This window comes from Eulemur rufifrons, chromosome 27 (genome assembly GCF_041146395.1).
Source record: "Eulemur rufifrons isolate Redbay chromosome 27, OSU_ERuf_1, whole genome shotgun sequence".
NCBI classification, from domain to species: Eukaryota; Metazoa; Chordata; class Mammalia; order Primates; family Lemuridae; genus Eulemur; species Eulemur rufifrons.
The window spans coordinates 34,198,391-34,216,303 of record NC_091009.1 but is presented as its reverse complement, the minus strand read 5'-3'; the positions used below and the strand labels follow the sequence as shown (position 1 = coordinate 34,216,303).

Here is a 17,913-nt window from a genome sequence, read left to right as displayed (position 1 = left end):
TTTTCACTCTAGTAATGGTATCTTTTAATAAACAAAGGTTTTGAATTTTAAAGAAGTCATGTATCATTGTTTTCTTTATAGTTCTTTTGTGTCTTCTTTAAGAAACTTTTCCCTATCCCAAAGTCATTAATATTTTTTTGCTGTTACCTTCTAGAAGATTTATTTTAACTTTCATTTTTGGATCCATGAAACTTCTGTAATGTATTTTTGTGTTTGTTAGTAGGTAAGGGTGAAAGGTTTGTCTGTTTTATTAACATGTGATCGTCTAGTTACTCTAGCACTATTTATCTGAAACACTGCCAGTTTTGTGCAGAATTGCTGTGTTGGTTTTTATCCTCATTGGGTGGGAGGAAATCGAATGTTTTGGCTTAACAAAACTTTCAGGCAGCTGTAGTGGAAATGAAAGTGAGCAATAATGAGAGCTCGTGTCTGTCAAGCTCTCACCTTGTGGCAGGTCAGTGCGAAGCTCTGTTACTGCAGTTCCCTACTCAGTCCGCTCTCCAGCTCTGTGAGCTCCGTACAGCTGTCGGTCCACACGACAGGTCAGGAAACGAGGCTCAGAAACCGGGTGGCTGGCTCAAGGTTTGACTAGTAAGTGGTGTAGCCGGAGTTCAAACCGAGATCTTTTCGATGTTTAAGCTCATTGTTTTTACCCATTTACTGTTTCCATTTTGTGGTAGCATGTAATATAAATGCTGCTATGAAGTTCTTGCAGTTATTCACTTGGAAAATTTGCTACTTAAAACCATTGTCTTATCAAGTGAGTGCATTTTACACGTCATTTCTTCTTGTTCATGCAGGTGAAAAACCATACAAATGTCAGATTTGCAGTCAGTCTTTTCGAATTAAGAAAACGTTAACAAAACACCTGGTTATTCATTCTGATGCCCGACCTTTCAACTGTCATCACTGCAACGCGACGTTTAAGCGGAAGGACAAGCTGAAATACCACATTGACCACGTGCATGAGATAAAGTCTCCTGACGACCCTCTCGGTGCTTCTGAGGAAAAGCTCGTGTCTTTGCCAGTGGAGTGCTCACCCGATGATAAACTCTTCCAGACAGACACAAAACAGTACATGGACCAGCCCAAAGTTTACCACTCGGAAGCCAAGGCCACGCTCCAGAACGTGTCTGCTGACGTCTGCGTCCCGGTGACGCTGGTCCCAGTGCCGATGCCTGACGCTCCCGGTGACCTGGTGCGTCACACGACCACACTCCCGCCGGCCTCCCACGAGCTCTTGTCACCACAGCCCCAGGCCACCGACTATCCCCGGGCAGCCGATTTGGCTTTTCTGGAAAAATACACTCTCACTCCTCAGCCTGCAAATATAATTCATCCAGTCCGACCTGAACAGATGCTGGACCCCAGAGAGCAGTCGTACCTCGGAACGCTGCTGGGCCTTGATGGCACTACTGGTGTGCAGAGCATCTCTGCCAGCGAGCATCATCCATGAGTGAATCTGAACATTCCGCAGACGGCTTCACGGTTGTGTGCTAACGGTAGCCAAGAGCTGACGGCTTTTTAATTAGTAGGGCTGCTATTTTTTCATTTTCTCTAGTTTCTCAAGTCCTTAGAACAATTTTAAATCAAGAAAACTATGTGTCTCTGTTTACTGAACATATGAATATTTGGACACACTGTCTGGCATAATATTTGAAGTGAACACTTTTGTGATTTTAAAAATTATTTAGTGCTAATTTTTAATGGATTATCAAACTTTTCAGAATTATTAGCTGCTGACATCATGGATTTTTTTTTTTTTTTTTTAAATCATCAGTGGACATGTTTGTTCTTCTTTAGTCTCATTCCTCTCTTTTCCCTTCCCCATCTTACAAACAAGGTTAAGGCCCGTGTAGCCTTTAAAAAGGAATTGCAAGAATGTACTGATGATTGCACCTGTCCTTATTCTACCTTTAGATTGTTATTTCGTCCAGGTTTTTAAATCAAAATTAGGAATCTGAATTTATAAGAAAGTCTTAGATATTTCTATGTTGTCTTTCCATCTGTCCGTAATCTTGGATCTCATTATCCTTTGGATTTTTGACAAACTCAAAGCCAGAAAGCTAACTAATGTAAGATTAGCTTGTTAAGTGTAGACTGATCTAGATCATTGGTTTTGGCCTATACTTCAATTTATATGAATAAGAAAGGCAAAAGGTCTAGACATTAAATCATAGAACTTGAAATGTGTTAAAAGAAAAATATGACAATTTTAACTAGATGTCTTTCAAGGTAAGTTTACCTTTTCTGCTTTGCTATTTCTTTCAGAAACAGTAACACTATTTCACAGCATATATCTTCATCTCACTAAGGAAGGGGCAATTAAAACTAATTAATGAAATTTAACTAAACATGCTACTTTTGGTTTCATTTACTTTGGATGATAGAAACTCTGGGAAACAGAGCCTAGATATTTCATGTATAATTGTTAGAAAAGGTGCCAAACAAATTATAAAATTTGTGTCTAATTTAACTCAATGCTGTTTAATCAGATGGAACCACTACTTGTACACAGATTTACATGTACTCTAGATCTTTATTTTTGCTTTCACATAAGACTAATGTGAGTAATTATCGATTTTTATTTTTGTACAGCAGTTGAGGACTTGGTGAAAGGAAATAGCAGTAACAGCAAAACCTCACTGATTACAATTAATTGAGGAAAAAGTCAGAATTATAAGATACCTTTGAAGACATGCACTTTCCATATTTTCAAGTCAATTTTAACTTAAACTAATATAATGTTTCCTAGTAGAGTTGCTTGAGGGTTAGATTAGGCAGGGTTCGTTTATTACTAGCATGTCATTTGTATATAGACTACTAGAAAACAGCAGTTTTAAAAGTTTTCCTTTTCAGTTTTGTTTACACTCCTAATTGCTTTAAGCACTTTTTTTGTGTAAACTGTAAAGTCTGGCCCATCCCTTGTGAAAAAAAAAAAAATCACAAATAAAATAATGAAGTTTTAATGAATAAAATTTAACCAGTTAGTAATGGGGGAAACCGTTTGCTGAAGCACTTAAGAAATGAAGGTACTTTACAGGAACGTTTGCAATACTAGCGAAGATAACACAAAGTGGAAAAATGCTGAGAATTGAGGCAGTAAACCAAAGTAGGTCATCTAAATAATAAAACCAACCTGAGTTTTGCCTCATCTATCAAGGTTTGGTTGTAATTATCTTAAAACCAGGAGACAGAATTGCTGTATTCTTCTTAAGGCATTCTTATTTACTGTGTGTGGAAGTGTTATACCTGGGTACTTACATGGTTGAGCTTGACCATATGAGGTACTGTTAGTCTGTTAGTCTTTCAGATTGACTTTTAAAAATGCATATCTTTATGATTTTTATCATATACTGACAAGATTATAACTAAAAATCTTAGTATAATGAAAAGAAATCATACCTAAAAATGTACCTTGCCTTATATATAAGCTAATGTAGAAAAGTCTGGACTTGTGAGAGGGCAAAGGGTAGATATATACATGTATGTATATGGTATATTATACATTTGGTGGCAGAAAAAGAGGATATTGCATTTTCACATTGAAAAGAATACTTTGCTTTTTGAAGGTATTTACTCTAAGGTTCTCTTAATAATAATGTCCTAACGCTTTAGATATATGATTTAATTGTAGGAGTTGGTTTACATAGAACTTTTCTGGAATACATCTCTTACGTAAAGTGAAGTATGATTATATAATTGTTTTTAGTTACTATTGTAGACAACTTAAACTCGAGTAGTGATTTACTGTTTTATAAAATGCTTTCACGTATGTTATCTCATTCAGACCTCATAACCAGCTCTGACATAGAAAGGACATGCTTATTGCCGTTTGAGAGAGAAAGAGTCTGAGGTTCAGGTACCAGGACTCGCTGGAGCTCATGTGGTCGACAGGCGGCAGAGCTGTTCGTGGGGAAGGAAGAAGCTGCATTAAGGAACGTTTGTTCTGTGCCGGGCCGGCACTCTCTCATTTCATCTTACCCCCGTCTGAGAAGTAGGTGATGTGATTCTTATGAAGAAATAGTCTCAGTGGGTGAACAAAAAAAGCAAAAACAAAACAAAACTAACCTGCTGCCTCTAATTCCCAAAAATAGAAGAAATTTTAAAATTGTGAAAACCTCGTGGATTTGGGCAAACTGAATGTATATAAGCTTTTGAAGTTGGCACAAAAAGTATCAAATGAGGCCTACTCTTTTCAGTTGATTTTTTATAATATTAATATTTGATTTAGAGTATTTTGGACAAATGCTCTGTAACTCTGAAATCCATTTATTTTGTGACTGTACTTAAAATTTTGAGTCTTGCAACTAAGTGTAGCCTCATTCAGAATTTTTTATTTTATGAGCATAATTTATTGTTTTAAATTAATTTTTTAGCAGATAGCAGTTAGCACTTAATCTATAAATTGAATAATTTATCAAGTGCAGAAATTTGTTGATCTAATCAGTTTTGACTTAAATGCACCAAAGATTTTTAGTAGGTATTAAATAGTTTAAAAGAATTTAAATTCTTTGTTGTATGAATAAATATTTGTCCAAAGAAGCACAGTTGAAGTCCTAGAATAATGGATTTTTTAAAAAAAATTGTTAGTTTGAATACTGAGATTAAGTATTAAGTGTTTGTGTTTATATGTATAAAAATAAGAGCAGAATACTCTGGGAATAGTCATTAAAAACCAGTTACAAGTAAGAATACTCAGTTTTCCTCAGTTTAGTTAATTAACATGTTTTTAGTGAACACTATTAAATGCTGAATAATAAGCTTATTTTTTACACTACACTGTCAAAATAATTTTTGCCTTAGATATTTTTTAAGTCAAGTTGAGATTATTTTTGTAAGAAACCCCACCTATTTTTTGCAGCCTAAAATGCCATTTAGGGTTTGGTCCTTATGCCAGCAAGATTTAACCAACAGCTGTAAGGGTAGTGGTCTTTGCATACATTTAAATAATTTCGACATTTATTGCTGGAAGAAGAAGAGTAGCAAAAATAGCGTTTTTAATTGGTGCTTTTATATTAAGTGACTTCTTTTTAAGTGACAGTAGGTCATGAGACAGGTACACTAATAATCTTCTATCAGTCTTAAAAAGCGTCAGAACATCTTTGTAGGATAACTATAAATTGTTAAGGGCTAATAAGTAATTATCATTTATTGCCTTTCACTCTATAATTGCAAACAAATTAAAAATACAGTTAAACTGGTACGCTTACAGGTTTGAGTTTTCTTCCAACCACATCACTCTAACATATCACTGATGAAAAGTCAGATTTGTCAGATTTTGAGCATTAGCTCTTTGACAGTGTCCTTTCATAGACACTCTGCTCTGAATCAAATGCTTTGTGCCTTTTCAGTGATTTTGCTGGCTAGATTATATTGGTTAATAATTTTTTTTTTTTTTTTTGGTTATGGGTCTTATGTTTGTGTGCCTGCTGGTTGGGCAACTTTTTTTTTAGTTTGCTTTATGTTTATATAGAGGCAAATTGGTGTACTAAGTACTAGTGTGAACATTTGTTTTTATTTATAATTTTTAAAATCTCTATTGTGGCCTTTATAGTTACTGTGAAGCCACTCCTGGGCCTGTCTCTAGATGATTAGAGGAATCTGACAAAATGAAATAAGAGTAGTGTATTTGCATCTCTGTCTCTGTCTGTCCCTCTCTCTCTCTCTCTTAAATAACCAGTTGTGTAACCGTAACCACACGGTTCTGCACTGAATGACTTCTTATTTCAGTTTGCCTAAAACTGAACAAGAGGTGATGGTTTGAGATGAGTTTCTCTTTAGGAGCAGCAACATCCCAACCAATGTATAACTTGAGTTGATGAACTCAGGAAAAATTAGGACTTTCAAACAAAGTTGTATTAGAATATTCTAAGATTCAGTGCCAAATTTAAAATAACTATGTATTCTTTAATAAGGAACAAGTAGCATTTCTAAAACTTTAAAGTAGTGTTATGGTAAATGTTACTTGCTGTTAGAGTGAATAATGGATAATGTAAGAATAATTTTCTTAACAATCTCTAGGAACTAGACAACACTTCCTTAGATCCTACCCTTTTGCACATTTCTCTCATGGTATAGTCTGTAGTGTTTTTTTTGGGGGGGGGTCCCCTCCTTATTTCATCTAAAATTATTTGACTTCAGATACTTTCTCCCTATGATATTAACATGTTTTCTACTCTTTCTCTTTGGAAGTAGCATTAGTATGATAGAAGTGATAGGATGCAGTTATGTGGAAGATGAGAGAAAGGTTTTGGTAGAGAGAGTGCTTATGTTTTGCTTACTCTTCATGCTCCAACTTGCTGTGTATGATTCTTGAAAAATCCCAAAACAACTTAAATTTACCCTGTGAAGCCAATTATATAAAGAGAAATTAAGGATTATATTCAGAGCTAGAGGTTATACAAAGAATATAACTTTTTTTTTTTCAAATTCTTAGGTAAAGAAAAGTAATATCAGTGCTTGCATTACTGTTGGAAATTATAAAACATTGCTTGAATAAAGAGCATGTACACAACTCATTGTTATTGCACCTCTTTGCTTGGTATTTCTGCTTGCATTAAAGTTGGACAATGTACTGTGGTATAATTATAACATTTTATTCCTTCCAACAATCAGACTCTTCTTATCCCTTTAGATAAACCTGTATTACAGTTGATGAGGGCGGCTGCCAAAAAATGGTACAAAGCTGGGCATTTAGCTCCTCCATGCTGTGTAGTAAATGTTCTGATTAAGGGGATTTATGAACTATGTTAGAGTAGAAATGCTTTTGAACTTGTTTTCAGTCTCAAATCATAATTTTGGTTTTTAATTAAGGATACTTTTTAAAACAGTTACAAAGAAAAATCTAAAATATCAAAATTCATTATTGTCAACTGTGTGTAAAGTATCTTGTGAGTTTTATAGATATTTTGGTTGTCTCATGTTTCTTAAATACAAATGTCTTTATAGAAAAATTCAGTTCTCTGTGAAGAATAGGAAGTGTATTGTATATTGAACTAGTTCTTTGTGTTATTTTGATATTTAAAATAAATATAAAGTTCTTTGGTCCTACTAGAGCCTGTCTAGGTTTTATTGAGTTACATTTTCACAGGATGGGAACATAGTCTGCGTTCCTCCATAAAAATCGAGTGCAAAGACGCTGAACAAATGGAAAACCAAGTAACTTGGGGCACATTTTTAAAAAATTCTTTGTATAAATATTGTTAAGGTAACAGCGTTCAGCTTTAGGACAAATTGGGTGTCATTGAATATAATATTTCTCATCTGTAAAATACAAATAGTGGTACCTCTGCCCTATGAGATACCTCATGGTGTTGAAGTGAAGGTAGAGATAAATACGTAGAGGGCTTAAAACATCCCTGTCATGTAATAATATGTAAGCTATAATCGTTATCATTAGGCACCTGCAATGAAAATAAAAGCCAAGATGTTATTTATCGCACGCATTGCCTGTCAGAACGATCAGTTATGAATTATTGGGAATTGCAGGTTGGTTGTTTGCCTAGTTTTGCTCCAGGATCCCGAGGTAAGAAACTGTGTAAATGTGCCGAGCCCCTGGCGTGGTGAGTCACGAAAAATAAGCACGTTCACACGAACTGTCAGTTGAATTTGCTTTACATTTCTCCCATTCAGCCGCGAAAGTAAAGCTAATTAATATAATTCTGGGCAGGGTATATTATGTGGGAAGTCACTAAACATCAGTTTTTGCTTACTTAGCAATGTTGCCTAAGGTGGTGCGGGGCAACCGCAATGATGACTACATTCTGTGGAAATGCTGTTATCTCTTCCCTTCCACACAACCTGCTCACAAAACCCAAACGCTGATTTCGTTTCTGTGCCACGAGTTTCAGGTGGTCGCCAGGGTCGCTCTACCGTTCGCGCCAAATCAGCCCGGAGTCCTCGGCAGCCCGATGCGATCATTTAAATAAGGCGCTGCCGTCTCATTGGCCAGGGGCTGCTGCTCATTGATTGGCCCCCCGGTGAGGTGGGCGGCGCCCGGGGGTGCCCATTGGTGGAGGCGGGAAGTTTAAACAGAGGCAAAGCGCCATACTTGTTTTGCCCCGTTCCGAGTCTGCGAGTTTGTCGGGCTCGGTTCCTTTTGCCTGGCGTGTTGGTTACCGGAGAAGGAAAGGGGGCGAATTCGCCCCCACAGCTTTCGCAGCCGCCCCTGAGGGAAGGCGGTCAGCCTGAGTCTGGGACTCCCCTCTCCGGAGCAGCCCCGGGGAGCAGCGGCGGGCGGAGCGGGCGGAGCTCGAAGCTGCCATGACGACGCGGCGAGCTGGGCGCAGCCGCTGGGAGCCGAACCCCGCCAAGCCGCGGCCGCCGGCGGGGCTGCGGGGCGCGGCGGCCGAGGGGGAGGCGGCTTCCCCGCCGGTCCTGTGCCTCAGCCACTTCTGCAGGTCCCCTTTCCTCTGCTTCGGAGACGTCCGCCTGGGGACCTCGCGGGCCCTGCCGCTGGCCCTGGACAACCCGAACGAGGAGGTGGCTGAGGTGACCATCTCCCGCCTCCCCGCCGCCGACCTGGGCTTCAGCGTGTCGCCGCGCCGCTTCGTGCTGCAGGTGGGTCTCGGCGGGGCGCGGCCCGGCGACGCTCCCCTCCCCTCTTTCCCTCAGCCTCCTCAGCGGGGAGGACACTCAGAGAGGAAAGCAGGAAAGACCCCCGGGCACAGCGGCGGTCCCCTTTCGTCGGTAACCGTGGTGGCCCCGGCCCGTGCACCTGCGTTCCCGCAGTCAGCGCCGCAGCCGCCGGGGCGGGGACAGCCGTCGGCCGCGCAGCTGCGGCGGGCGGAGGAGCGTGTGCCGCGGCCGCCTCTAGCTCGCTGGCAGCGCGGTTGGTGGCTCCGGGCGCGGAACGCTCCTGCGGTCCTCAATCAGATGGCTCTCGTCAAAACGTTGCTTGAGAAGGGGACGGGAGTAGGTGGGTCGGTCAGAGCAGCTCGTTTTGGTCGCTCCCCGCCAGCCGCCCTCACCGCGTCTGCGTCTCCGCGCGTCCGCAGTCCGAGCGACAGGCAGGCCTCCCGCCGGGACCGCGGGCTCGGCCGAGTGTCTGCAAAGCCCCAGGCCCCTCCGAGCCTTGTCCACATGCACGTGTGTGCGCTGGGCGTCCCTTGTCCCCTGCTGTCGGCGTAGGGTTGATGGTGCATCGAGTTTGATTTTATGAATGTTTCAAGAACCGCGCCCAAAGCTGTGAGCACCGCGGATCCCCACCCTGGAAAACCGCGGAATTTATGGTCTTACTTTGGCTGCTGCCGCCTTCTCATGGAGCAGCGAACCGTTAGCTGGGGGGTCTGCGAGTACGCGCTGCCCCCGGGTTAGAGGACACTCGGCCCCAGTGGCCTCCGTGTCACCGCGGTTCTTCTGCGCTTGGAGCTGCCCGCCCCGCCCTTGTTTTAGGGATCACCGCCGCTTGTCTTCCCTTGGAAAGGCAGATTTCTTTCCTATCTGCGTGATACTGTAACTTAGTCTTTTTTCTTTTTTTGAGACACTCTCACTCTGTTGCCCGGGCTAGAGTGTCGTGGCGTCAGCCTCGCTCACAGCAACCTCAAACTCCTGGGCTCGAGCGATCCTCCTGCCTCAGCCTCCCGAGTAGCTGGGACTACAAGCATGCGCCACCATGCCCGGCTAATTTTATATTTTATTAGTTGTCCCTATAATTTCTTTCAATTTTCTTTTTTTTAGTAGAGACCAGGTCTCGCTCTTGCTCAGGCTGGTCTCCAACTCCTGACCTCGAGGGATCCTCCCGCCTCGGCCTCCCCGAGTGCTGGGATGACAGGCGGGAGCCGCGCGCCCGGCCCGTCCTTTCGTTACAATGTGAAACTAAGTTGTGTTTTTAGAATGAATTCTGTTTTATAGAGTAAAAATTCACTGTTTTTATTTTTTAAAACCAGCTGTTTATGATGTTATGTGGTTTCTCCTTTAAAACAAAACGTGTTTCCCCTGAAAAGCGTCCGTGTGTTTTGTGATGTCAGGGTTGGCATTGGGCAGATTCTGTCTTCCCGCCGGGGTTCAGGGTGTAGATGTTCAAGTCTGCACTCCGGTCGGACGCCTGGGTCCTAAGAACCAGCTGTGTGACCTCGGCAAAGCTTTCTGGACCTCAGTGACTTCATCTGTAAAATGGGCACGATTACAGCGCCCGCTTCCCGGGGATGGGAGCGTTTAAATGAGTTACCTGCAACTGCACCTACGCCTGGAACACAATGACTGTTCGACAGGCGTCTGTGTGATGATGTGGGCTTCAGAGAAGTTTGTGGGGAAGGAGGGATTTAATGGACCATCTTTATATTTCTTTTTAAATAAAGTCTTCATAATACAGGATCATTATGTTTGAAAAGGAAATAGTGTACATATTGAAGAAGTAGAAATATGCAATTAAATTTTTTAAAACCACTCAAAATGATTTGGAGACCATCCGTCCCATTGCTTTCATACAATTAAGATTTTATTATAATTTTATTTTCTTGTGAACTCTGTTATTGCTAGTGAATTTTTTCTTATAATGAAATAAGCAGATAGAGTAGGAAAAATATATTTGACTTGTTAAATGTTTAGGGAATAGAGTATTGGTGACTAACAATTATTCTCTATTCTAAGATATATAATGTGTTTTGGTTATTATATTATTACTATTATAATTATTTAAGATTTATTCTTTTGATTATAGCCTAAAGAAAAAATTGTTATTTCTGTTAACTGGACACCATTCAAAGAAGGCCAAGTAAGAGAGATTGTGACATTTCTTGTAAATGATGTTCTGAAACACCAAGCTATATTACTAGGAAATGCAGAAGAGCAGAAAAAGAAAAAGGTAATGTTTGAACCATCCTGTGATTTACTCTAAGAAAATGTTTAATAATGTATAAAAATTATTTTGATAACAGACTTGAAGTAACATACATAATATTATTTATTTAAAGGTAATATTCAATAGCTATCAACTTAGTTGTTATATTTTGCTTATTTTTGCAGAGAAGTCTTTGGGATACCATTAAAAAGAAGAAAATTTCAGCCTCTTCAAGTCATAATAGAAAGGTTTCAAATATTCAAAATGTTAATAAAACATTTAATGTTTCCCCAAAAGTTGACAGAGTTAGGAGCCCCCTACAAGCTTGTGAAAATTTGGCTAGAAATGAAGGCTGTTCCCCAACAGAAAACAGTTCTTTAACACTTGAAGAACATGAATTACCTATATCACCTATTAGCCCTGCTTCCAAAGAATGCCACGGTGACACTTGCTTGCCACTTGCTATACGTCGATCTACTACCTACTCATCTCTCCACACTCCTGAAAATGGAGAATTATTGAAAGTGGAAGGTGCCAACATGTCAAAAGATTTTTATTTTAATGAGAAAGTCATAACTAAAACTTCCTTTAATTCTATAAATATTAATGGCCAAAGTGAAGAGAATAGTAAACTTATTCTTACCCCAGATTACTCTTTGACTTTAAACATTACACAAAGCCAAGGAAATTTTCTAAGTCCGGATTCTTTTGTCAAAAATACCCATGCAGCTAATACTGAACTAGAAATAGTGACATCAGATACATTTAGGAAAGATAATTTGAAGCCTGTGCATTTGGAATCAGAAACGGTACGTGAAATTTATCGGACAATTTTAAGTCCAGATTCTTTCATAAATGATAATTATGGACTAAATCAGGATCTAGAATCAGAGTCAATTAATCCCATTTTATCCCCAAATCAATTTGTAAAAGATAACATGGCATATGTGTGTACATCTCAACAAACATGTAAATTACCACTATTATCAAATGAAAATTCTCAGGTCCTACAATCTCAAGATTCGAGAAAAAGTGAAGTTTTGCCATGTATTACCGAATGTCAGGATTCAAAATCTCCCAAAGCTATTTTTGAAGAACTTGTAGAAAAGAAGTCAAATTACTGCAGTTTTACAAAACAAAATCATCCTAAATTTTCTGCAGTTCAAGATATTTCTGGTTACAGCCATGATAAGCAACCTAAGAGACGCCCAATACTTTCTGCTACTGTTACTAAAAGGAAGCCCACCCATGCCAGAGAAAACCAAACTGAGATTAATAAACCAAAAGCAAAAAGATGTCTCGACAGTGCAGTAGGTGAATGTGAAAAAGTAATAAATAATCAAGAAGAGAAAGAAGCTTTTCACTCTTATCTTCCAATTATAGATCCAGTATTAAGTAAACCTAAGAGTTATAAAAATGAAATAACTCCCTCTTTGATGACAGCGTCAGTTGCTCGTAAAAAAAAGAGTGACGGAAGCATAGAAGAAACAAATGTGAGAGTTCCAGTCACAGAACATACAGAGGTGCGAGGGATCAAAAGAATCCACTTTTCTCCCTCTGAGTCTAAAACATCAACTGCTAAAAAACCAAAAAAGGTGAAAACACCCATCTCAAAATGTATTAGCAGCAGAGAGAAATTAAACCCGAAGAAGAAAACTACTGGTGAGTCTTGTTTATAAAATCTACTGAAAGTACACCTATAAAAGACATATTCTGTTTCTTTTGGTGTAACTTGTACTTTTTATTTACTAATTTGCTTAGTGGAAAATGGGGCAAATATAATGTTGGGCTGAATTCTGAGATAGTTGCAGTCCTGCCCTTATTTAAGCTGTTGATATTTTATTCATCATGAATTTTCTGCATTAATTTTGATTTTTTAAAAATAGTTGCATTTAAATATTTATTCTAATTATTGAGTTTTTTGATACCCCTCTTAACTTACACACCCAAAGGAAGTACAGTGCTTCATGTGGCCTCACCATAGTGCAGGCCCTGATTGGAAGGCCCAGTGAAATGCCTGACCACCCCCACCCCACCCCAGTACCGCAGAAGGAATACAGAACAGACCTTTGCATGTTCTGTGCTCCTGGCGGGGTTACTTTCCCTCAGCCTCTCCCCAGTGTTAACTAGGAATGTGGGTAGGCCCAGAGTTCTGCACTCCTTTGGGACAAACCTCATTGTTCCTTCCCTAGTACTCACAGCTTCACCATCACTGTCTGCCTCATGATAGGACTAATTCCATCATGCCCTTTTGACCCAAATTACCTCATTTGATATTCAAGATCCAGGCAGGAAAACCACACAAGTTATTTTAACAGAATTTAAAAGAATCCTAGGACTCTTTGGAAATACACCACACATCTTATTTCTCTTTGAACATCCCCCAGTTGGAACCATTTCTTACATCCCTCTAGCTCTTCACACCCTTCTGTGTACCCTCTGGACTCATTGTCCTTCATCAGCACCTGTCCTTTCCAACATTTCTTCACTGTGTTACCCTGCTGAGCCTGGCTCTCCCCTGAGAACACTGCAATCCTCCCGCCTCAGCCTCCCGAGTAGCTGGGACTGCAGGCATGCACCACCATGCCCGGCTAATTTTTTGTATATATTTTTAGTTGTCCAGCTAATTTCTTTCTGTTTTTTTTTTTTTTTTTTAGTAGAGAAGGGGTCTCACTCTTGCTCAGGCTGGTTTCGAACTCCTGAGCGCAAACGATCCGCCCTCCTCGGCCTCCCAGAGTGGTAGGATTACAGGCGTGAGCCACCGCACCCGGCCTCTTCCATCCTCTTGTACACAATTTCTCACAAGTATTCTTTGTGCCATCCTTATTTCGGTTCTGTCAATAGACCATATTCCTCAGGGCTAATTTTCATTTCATGAGTTAGCTCAAGTGGATTCCTATCTGGGAAGACTCTTCTACCCTTTTTAAACTTCTTTCCTGGTAGACTGAGAACTACCTAAGGGCTGGGACTTTATCTTTCAAATCTACATATTCTCAGCTAGGTGGAGTCTAGAATATATGCACACAACAAATTGTAGCTGAATCTAGACTTTAGCTTCTATAGACACAAAATAGATTGTGGTTTATGGTCTGTACCTTCCAGGATTTGGTTTTGTAGATCAGAGTTCATAGCATTAGAGCCTGGAGCACAGGGGTTACTATTCACTAAATGAATATGACTGTGAGGAACCCAAACTTAAACTGTCGAATCAGCTACCTATTAAGGGAATTTATTTTATTTTTTTAGTGCTATCATTGGTTTCTAATTTATTTTAGATTCAGTAGTATTCAGAACTCCTATATCTAAAACAAACAAAAGGACAAAACCCATTGTTGCTGTGGCACAGTCCAATCTGACCTTCATAAAACCGTTGAAAACAGGTGAGTGTGTACTATGTTTAAACTCTCAAAGTGACATGGAATGAAGTATTAACTACATTTCGAATGGAGATGAATTGTTTTTTTGCTGTTGTTGAATAAAAGCCTTGAAGAATTGTTACAGTGTGTAATCAAATTACAATTAAGATATTCTATCAACTTCTGTTTGACACGAGAAAAATAAGACCTAGTATTTGATAGATCAGTAGAGTGACTATAGTTTACAATAATGTATTATACATTTCAAAATAGCTAGAAGAGAATAATTTGAATATTTCTAGCATAAAGAAAAGACAAATATTTAAGGTTATGAATATACCAAGTACACAATCTAATCTGTACAAATTATATGAATTATCACATGTATCCCAAAAACATGTAAATCTGTTATGCATCAATTAAAAAAAGGTATTATATCAATCAGCCTTTAATGAAATTGACTCATGGTGGTTTAGGATTTTTAAATAACCAGGAAGTATTGCTTTGTTTCTCCCCCTTTTGCTTTGATTGCATCTCATACCAAAAATGCTTTCAACTCTTTCCTGCATGTAGTGGAAAAGCAAATATTGTTCAGTGTTTTAAAGATGGGTTTACTAGTAAATATGGCCTTATGCTCTATATTGTATAATGATGTAAAGGGAATTTTCTTATGCAATAACTTAATTGTATTCTTAGATATTCCTAGACATCCAATGCCATTTGCTGCGAAAAACATGTTCTATGATGAACGCTGGAAGGAAAAGCAGGAGCAAGGATTCACTTGGTGGCTAAATTTTATATTAACTCCTGATGACTTCACTGTAAAAACAAATATTTCTGAAGGTAAACATTAAATGTTGAAATTTCGTAATACTCTTATTTTAACAGACTAAATTTTTAACATGATTTGTCACTAATTATACATACTTTATTATAGTTAATGATATGTTTCACTGGTGCATTGGCCTAAATATTAAAGGTTGTGTAGTTAAGAATTTTTACCTACATAGATCTACATATGTAAATTTTCTGTACCAAAAGTACTGAAATGTACTTTTTGTTCCTTATTTTTCTCATCAGCCGATGCAATCAGTCCTGTGTGGTTTGCTCATTTGGGGTTTACTGTCCCTGCTGTTAAGAACCTCAGTTTAAGAATGTATGTGGGAAAGCTATAGGATTATGAGCAATCTGAAAACCAATTCATTTGAGGAATTTCTAGAACTTCAAACACTTGAAAGGTTTTCTTCTGAAAGAGAAGAACTTAACTTTTGTGAGGTCTTGCACATAGGTTATAGGGATTAATTTCAGCTCAAGATAAAGAAAAATTCTGATAAACATTTAAACTGTTAAACCATCACATAAGCTATCTTTTAAAGTGGTTATTTTTCCATTGTTGCAGTGTTCAAACAGATACTGGTTTGTATGTGTCAGAGAAGCATGTATAGGATTTCTACACTAATCTACATGTGGATTAGAAGATCTCTAATATCATTTTTATTTTTCTCAAAAGGAAGCAAAGCCCAATTTTTAGGTCTTTTCTTAAGAGAAAATGTGTTTTATAAAAAATCAAATTACAGTTCAAAATTGATTTTTAAAAATCACATTCCTTAGAAGCTTGACTTAGTAATTTATAAAGAGGTGGAAACAAAGAAACCAATTAGAAGGCTGTTTCCTTAGTCTGGGTTGGAGATGACAATATTTGAACTTGTGTGATGGTGGAGGTGATAAGTAGTTAGAATTGGGATACGTTTTGCAGGTGGAGATAACAGGTTGCAATGACAGATTGGCCTAAGATACTTAGTGAACGATGATGCCTTTATTTTGAGATAACAAAGACTAAGAGGAGTAAGCTTGGAGGGGGTGAGCAGTAGGTTGTTTTTACTGTCTTAAGTAGAGATATTTAACCAGAAACATTCTTCCTTTTGTTTTTATCCAGTAAATGCTGCTACTCTTCTTTTGGGAGTGGAGAATCAACATAAAATAAGTGTTCCTAAAGCCCCTACGAAAGAGGAAATGTCTCTCAGAGCTTACACTGCCCGGTGCAGGTTGAATAGATTACGTCGCACAGCGTGCAATTTGTTTACTTCTGAAAAAATGGTTAAAGCTATTAAAAAACTTGAAATTGAAATCGAAGCTAGGCGGTTAATTGTTCGAAAAGATAGACACCTCTGGAAAGATGTGGGTAAGAAGATTGAAGAAATTTTGAGATTAATTCTTTAAAAACACGCTAGAGATTTTGTATTTCTTTTTGTTTCCAGCCTTATTGAGGTATAATGGATAAATAAAAATAGTACATTTTTAAGGCATGCAACATGATGTTGATATATGCATACATTGTGAAATGATCATCACACTCGAGTACATACCCATCTCCTCACAGTCACCTTTTTTTTTTTGCTGTGTTTGGTGAAAACATTTAGGATGTATTCTGTTAGCAAATTTCAAGCATACAATACACTGTTTAACTGTAGTCATCATACTTGACATTGGCTCTGCAGAATGTATTTATCCTACATAACTGAAACTTCATACCCTTTGACCGATGTGTCTCCAATCTCCCTAAATCCCAGCTCCTGTCAACCACCATTCTCTCTGCTTCCAGGAGTTTGACTTAGATTCCACATATAAGTGAGATCATACAGTATTGGTCTTTCTGTGCCCGGCTTATTTCACTTTGCATAATATCCTCCAGGTTCATCTGCATTGCCACAAATGACAGAATTTCCTTTATTTACCACATTTTCTTTATACATTTGTTGATGGACACTGTAGGCTGACTCCATGTCTTAGATATTACGAATAATGCTGAAATGAACGTGAGAATGCAAATATCTCCTCTAGATACTGATTTCATTTCCCTTGTGTATATATACCCAAGAGATTTTGTATTTCAAAGCTAAATATACGTGCTTTAGCTTTGCTGCCTAAAATCTCACATACTTAAATAATATGTATTTAAGAATAGAAGTACACTTCATTTAAATTATTTCATATAAGCAATTGTCCTTCTTTGCTCTGGTATACTCTCCAGAACATTGCGTTTACTGTCTCTGTTTGGTTAGCAGTTTAAGCTTCCTTCCTTCTGACATGCATTTTAGGAGAACGCCAGAAAGTCCTGAATTGGCTATTGTCATATAATCCTTTGTGGCTTCGAATTGGCCTAGAGGTAAGCATACGTTTCACGTTTTGAAAACAATATTTTTTTTATGATATACTTTTAGTAGAATAGACTCTTTAATAAAATGGGTTTTACTTATAAAAGTTATAAAGTCATTAGTTTAGCTTGATTCATCTTTCAGTATAAAATGTAGGTCCATTAGTAAATGCTCATTAGGTAAATAGGCCATGCTATTATATAGCGTTGCCTTATTGTTAAATATCAATTTATTGCATAGGCTCCTAAATATATATAATTTGGTGCTGGATGTAATGACAACTATCATAAGCTTATTTTTGAACATTTACAAATGAAAACACTAGGCTGTTTTAAATACATTTTCTAATTTAATCCTCTTTAAAACCCAGTGAGATTATGTATTATTATTTCCACTTCACTAACAAAAAGAAGCTTAGATGTTAAGTGATTTGTCATATGCCAATAATTGGTCAGGATTTGGACATCTACCAGTCTGATGCCAAAGCCCAACCTAATAGACCATTTTGATGGAGTACTACTCATAAAAATGTCATCAGGATTTGAGTTATTTACATAGGACTTTGCTCAATAATATCTAAAATGTTAAAACTAACAGAATTAGAAAGCTACTACTAGTC

General features: G+C 38.4%; 2 protein-coding genes across 3 annotated transcripts in view; both read left to right on the top strand.

Moving 5' to 3' along the window:
- ZBTB41 (zinc finger and BTB domain containing 41) overlaps nt 1–1,643 on the top strand; it is a 34,581-nt gene extending 32,938 nt beyond the window's left edge. Inside the window, exon 10 of the mRNA XM_069459614.1 lies at nt 801–1,643. Within this exon, the coding sequence (XP_069315715.1) occupies nt 801–1,456 (656 nt within the window). The 3' untranslated portion in view covers nt 1,457–1,643. The remainder of the gene's footprint in view (nt 1–800) is intronic.
- Nucleotides 1,644–8,265: 6,622 nt separating this feature from the next.
- The window catches only part of ASPM (assembly factor for spindle microtubules), a 50,568-nt gene continuing 40,920 nt past the window's right edge, over nt 8,266–17,913 (top strand). For both annotated transcript variants that reach the window (XM_069459612.1, XM_069459611.1), the window contains exons 1-7: nt 8,266–8,562; nt 10,664–10,807; nt 10,969–12,445; nt 14,059–14,163; nt 14,836–14,982; nt 16,076–16,321; nt 17,238–17,305. In XM_069459612.1, the coding sequence (XP_069315713.1) occupies nt 8,266–8,562; nt 10,664–10,807; nt 10,969–12,445; nt 14,059–14,163; nt 14,836–14,982; nt 16,076–16,321; nt 17,238–17,305 (2,484 nt within the window). The remainder of the gene's footprint in view (nt 8,563–10,663; nt 10,808–10,968; nt 12,446–14,058; nt 14,164–14,835; nt 14,983–16,075; nt 16,322–17,237; nt 17,306–17,913) is intronic.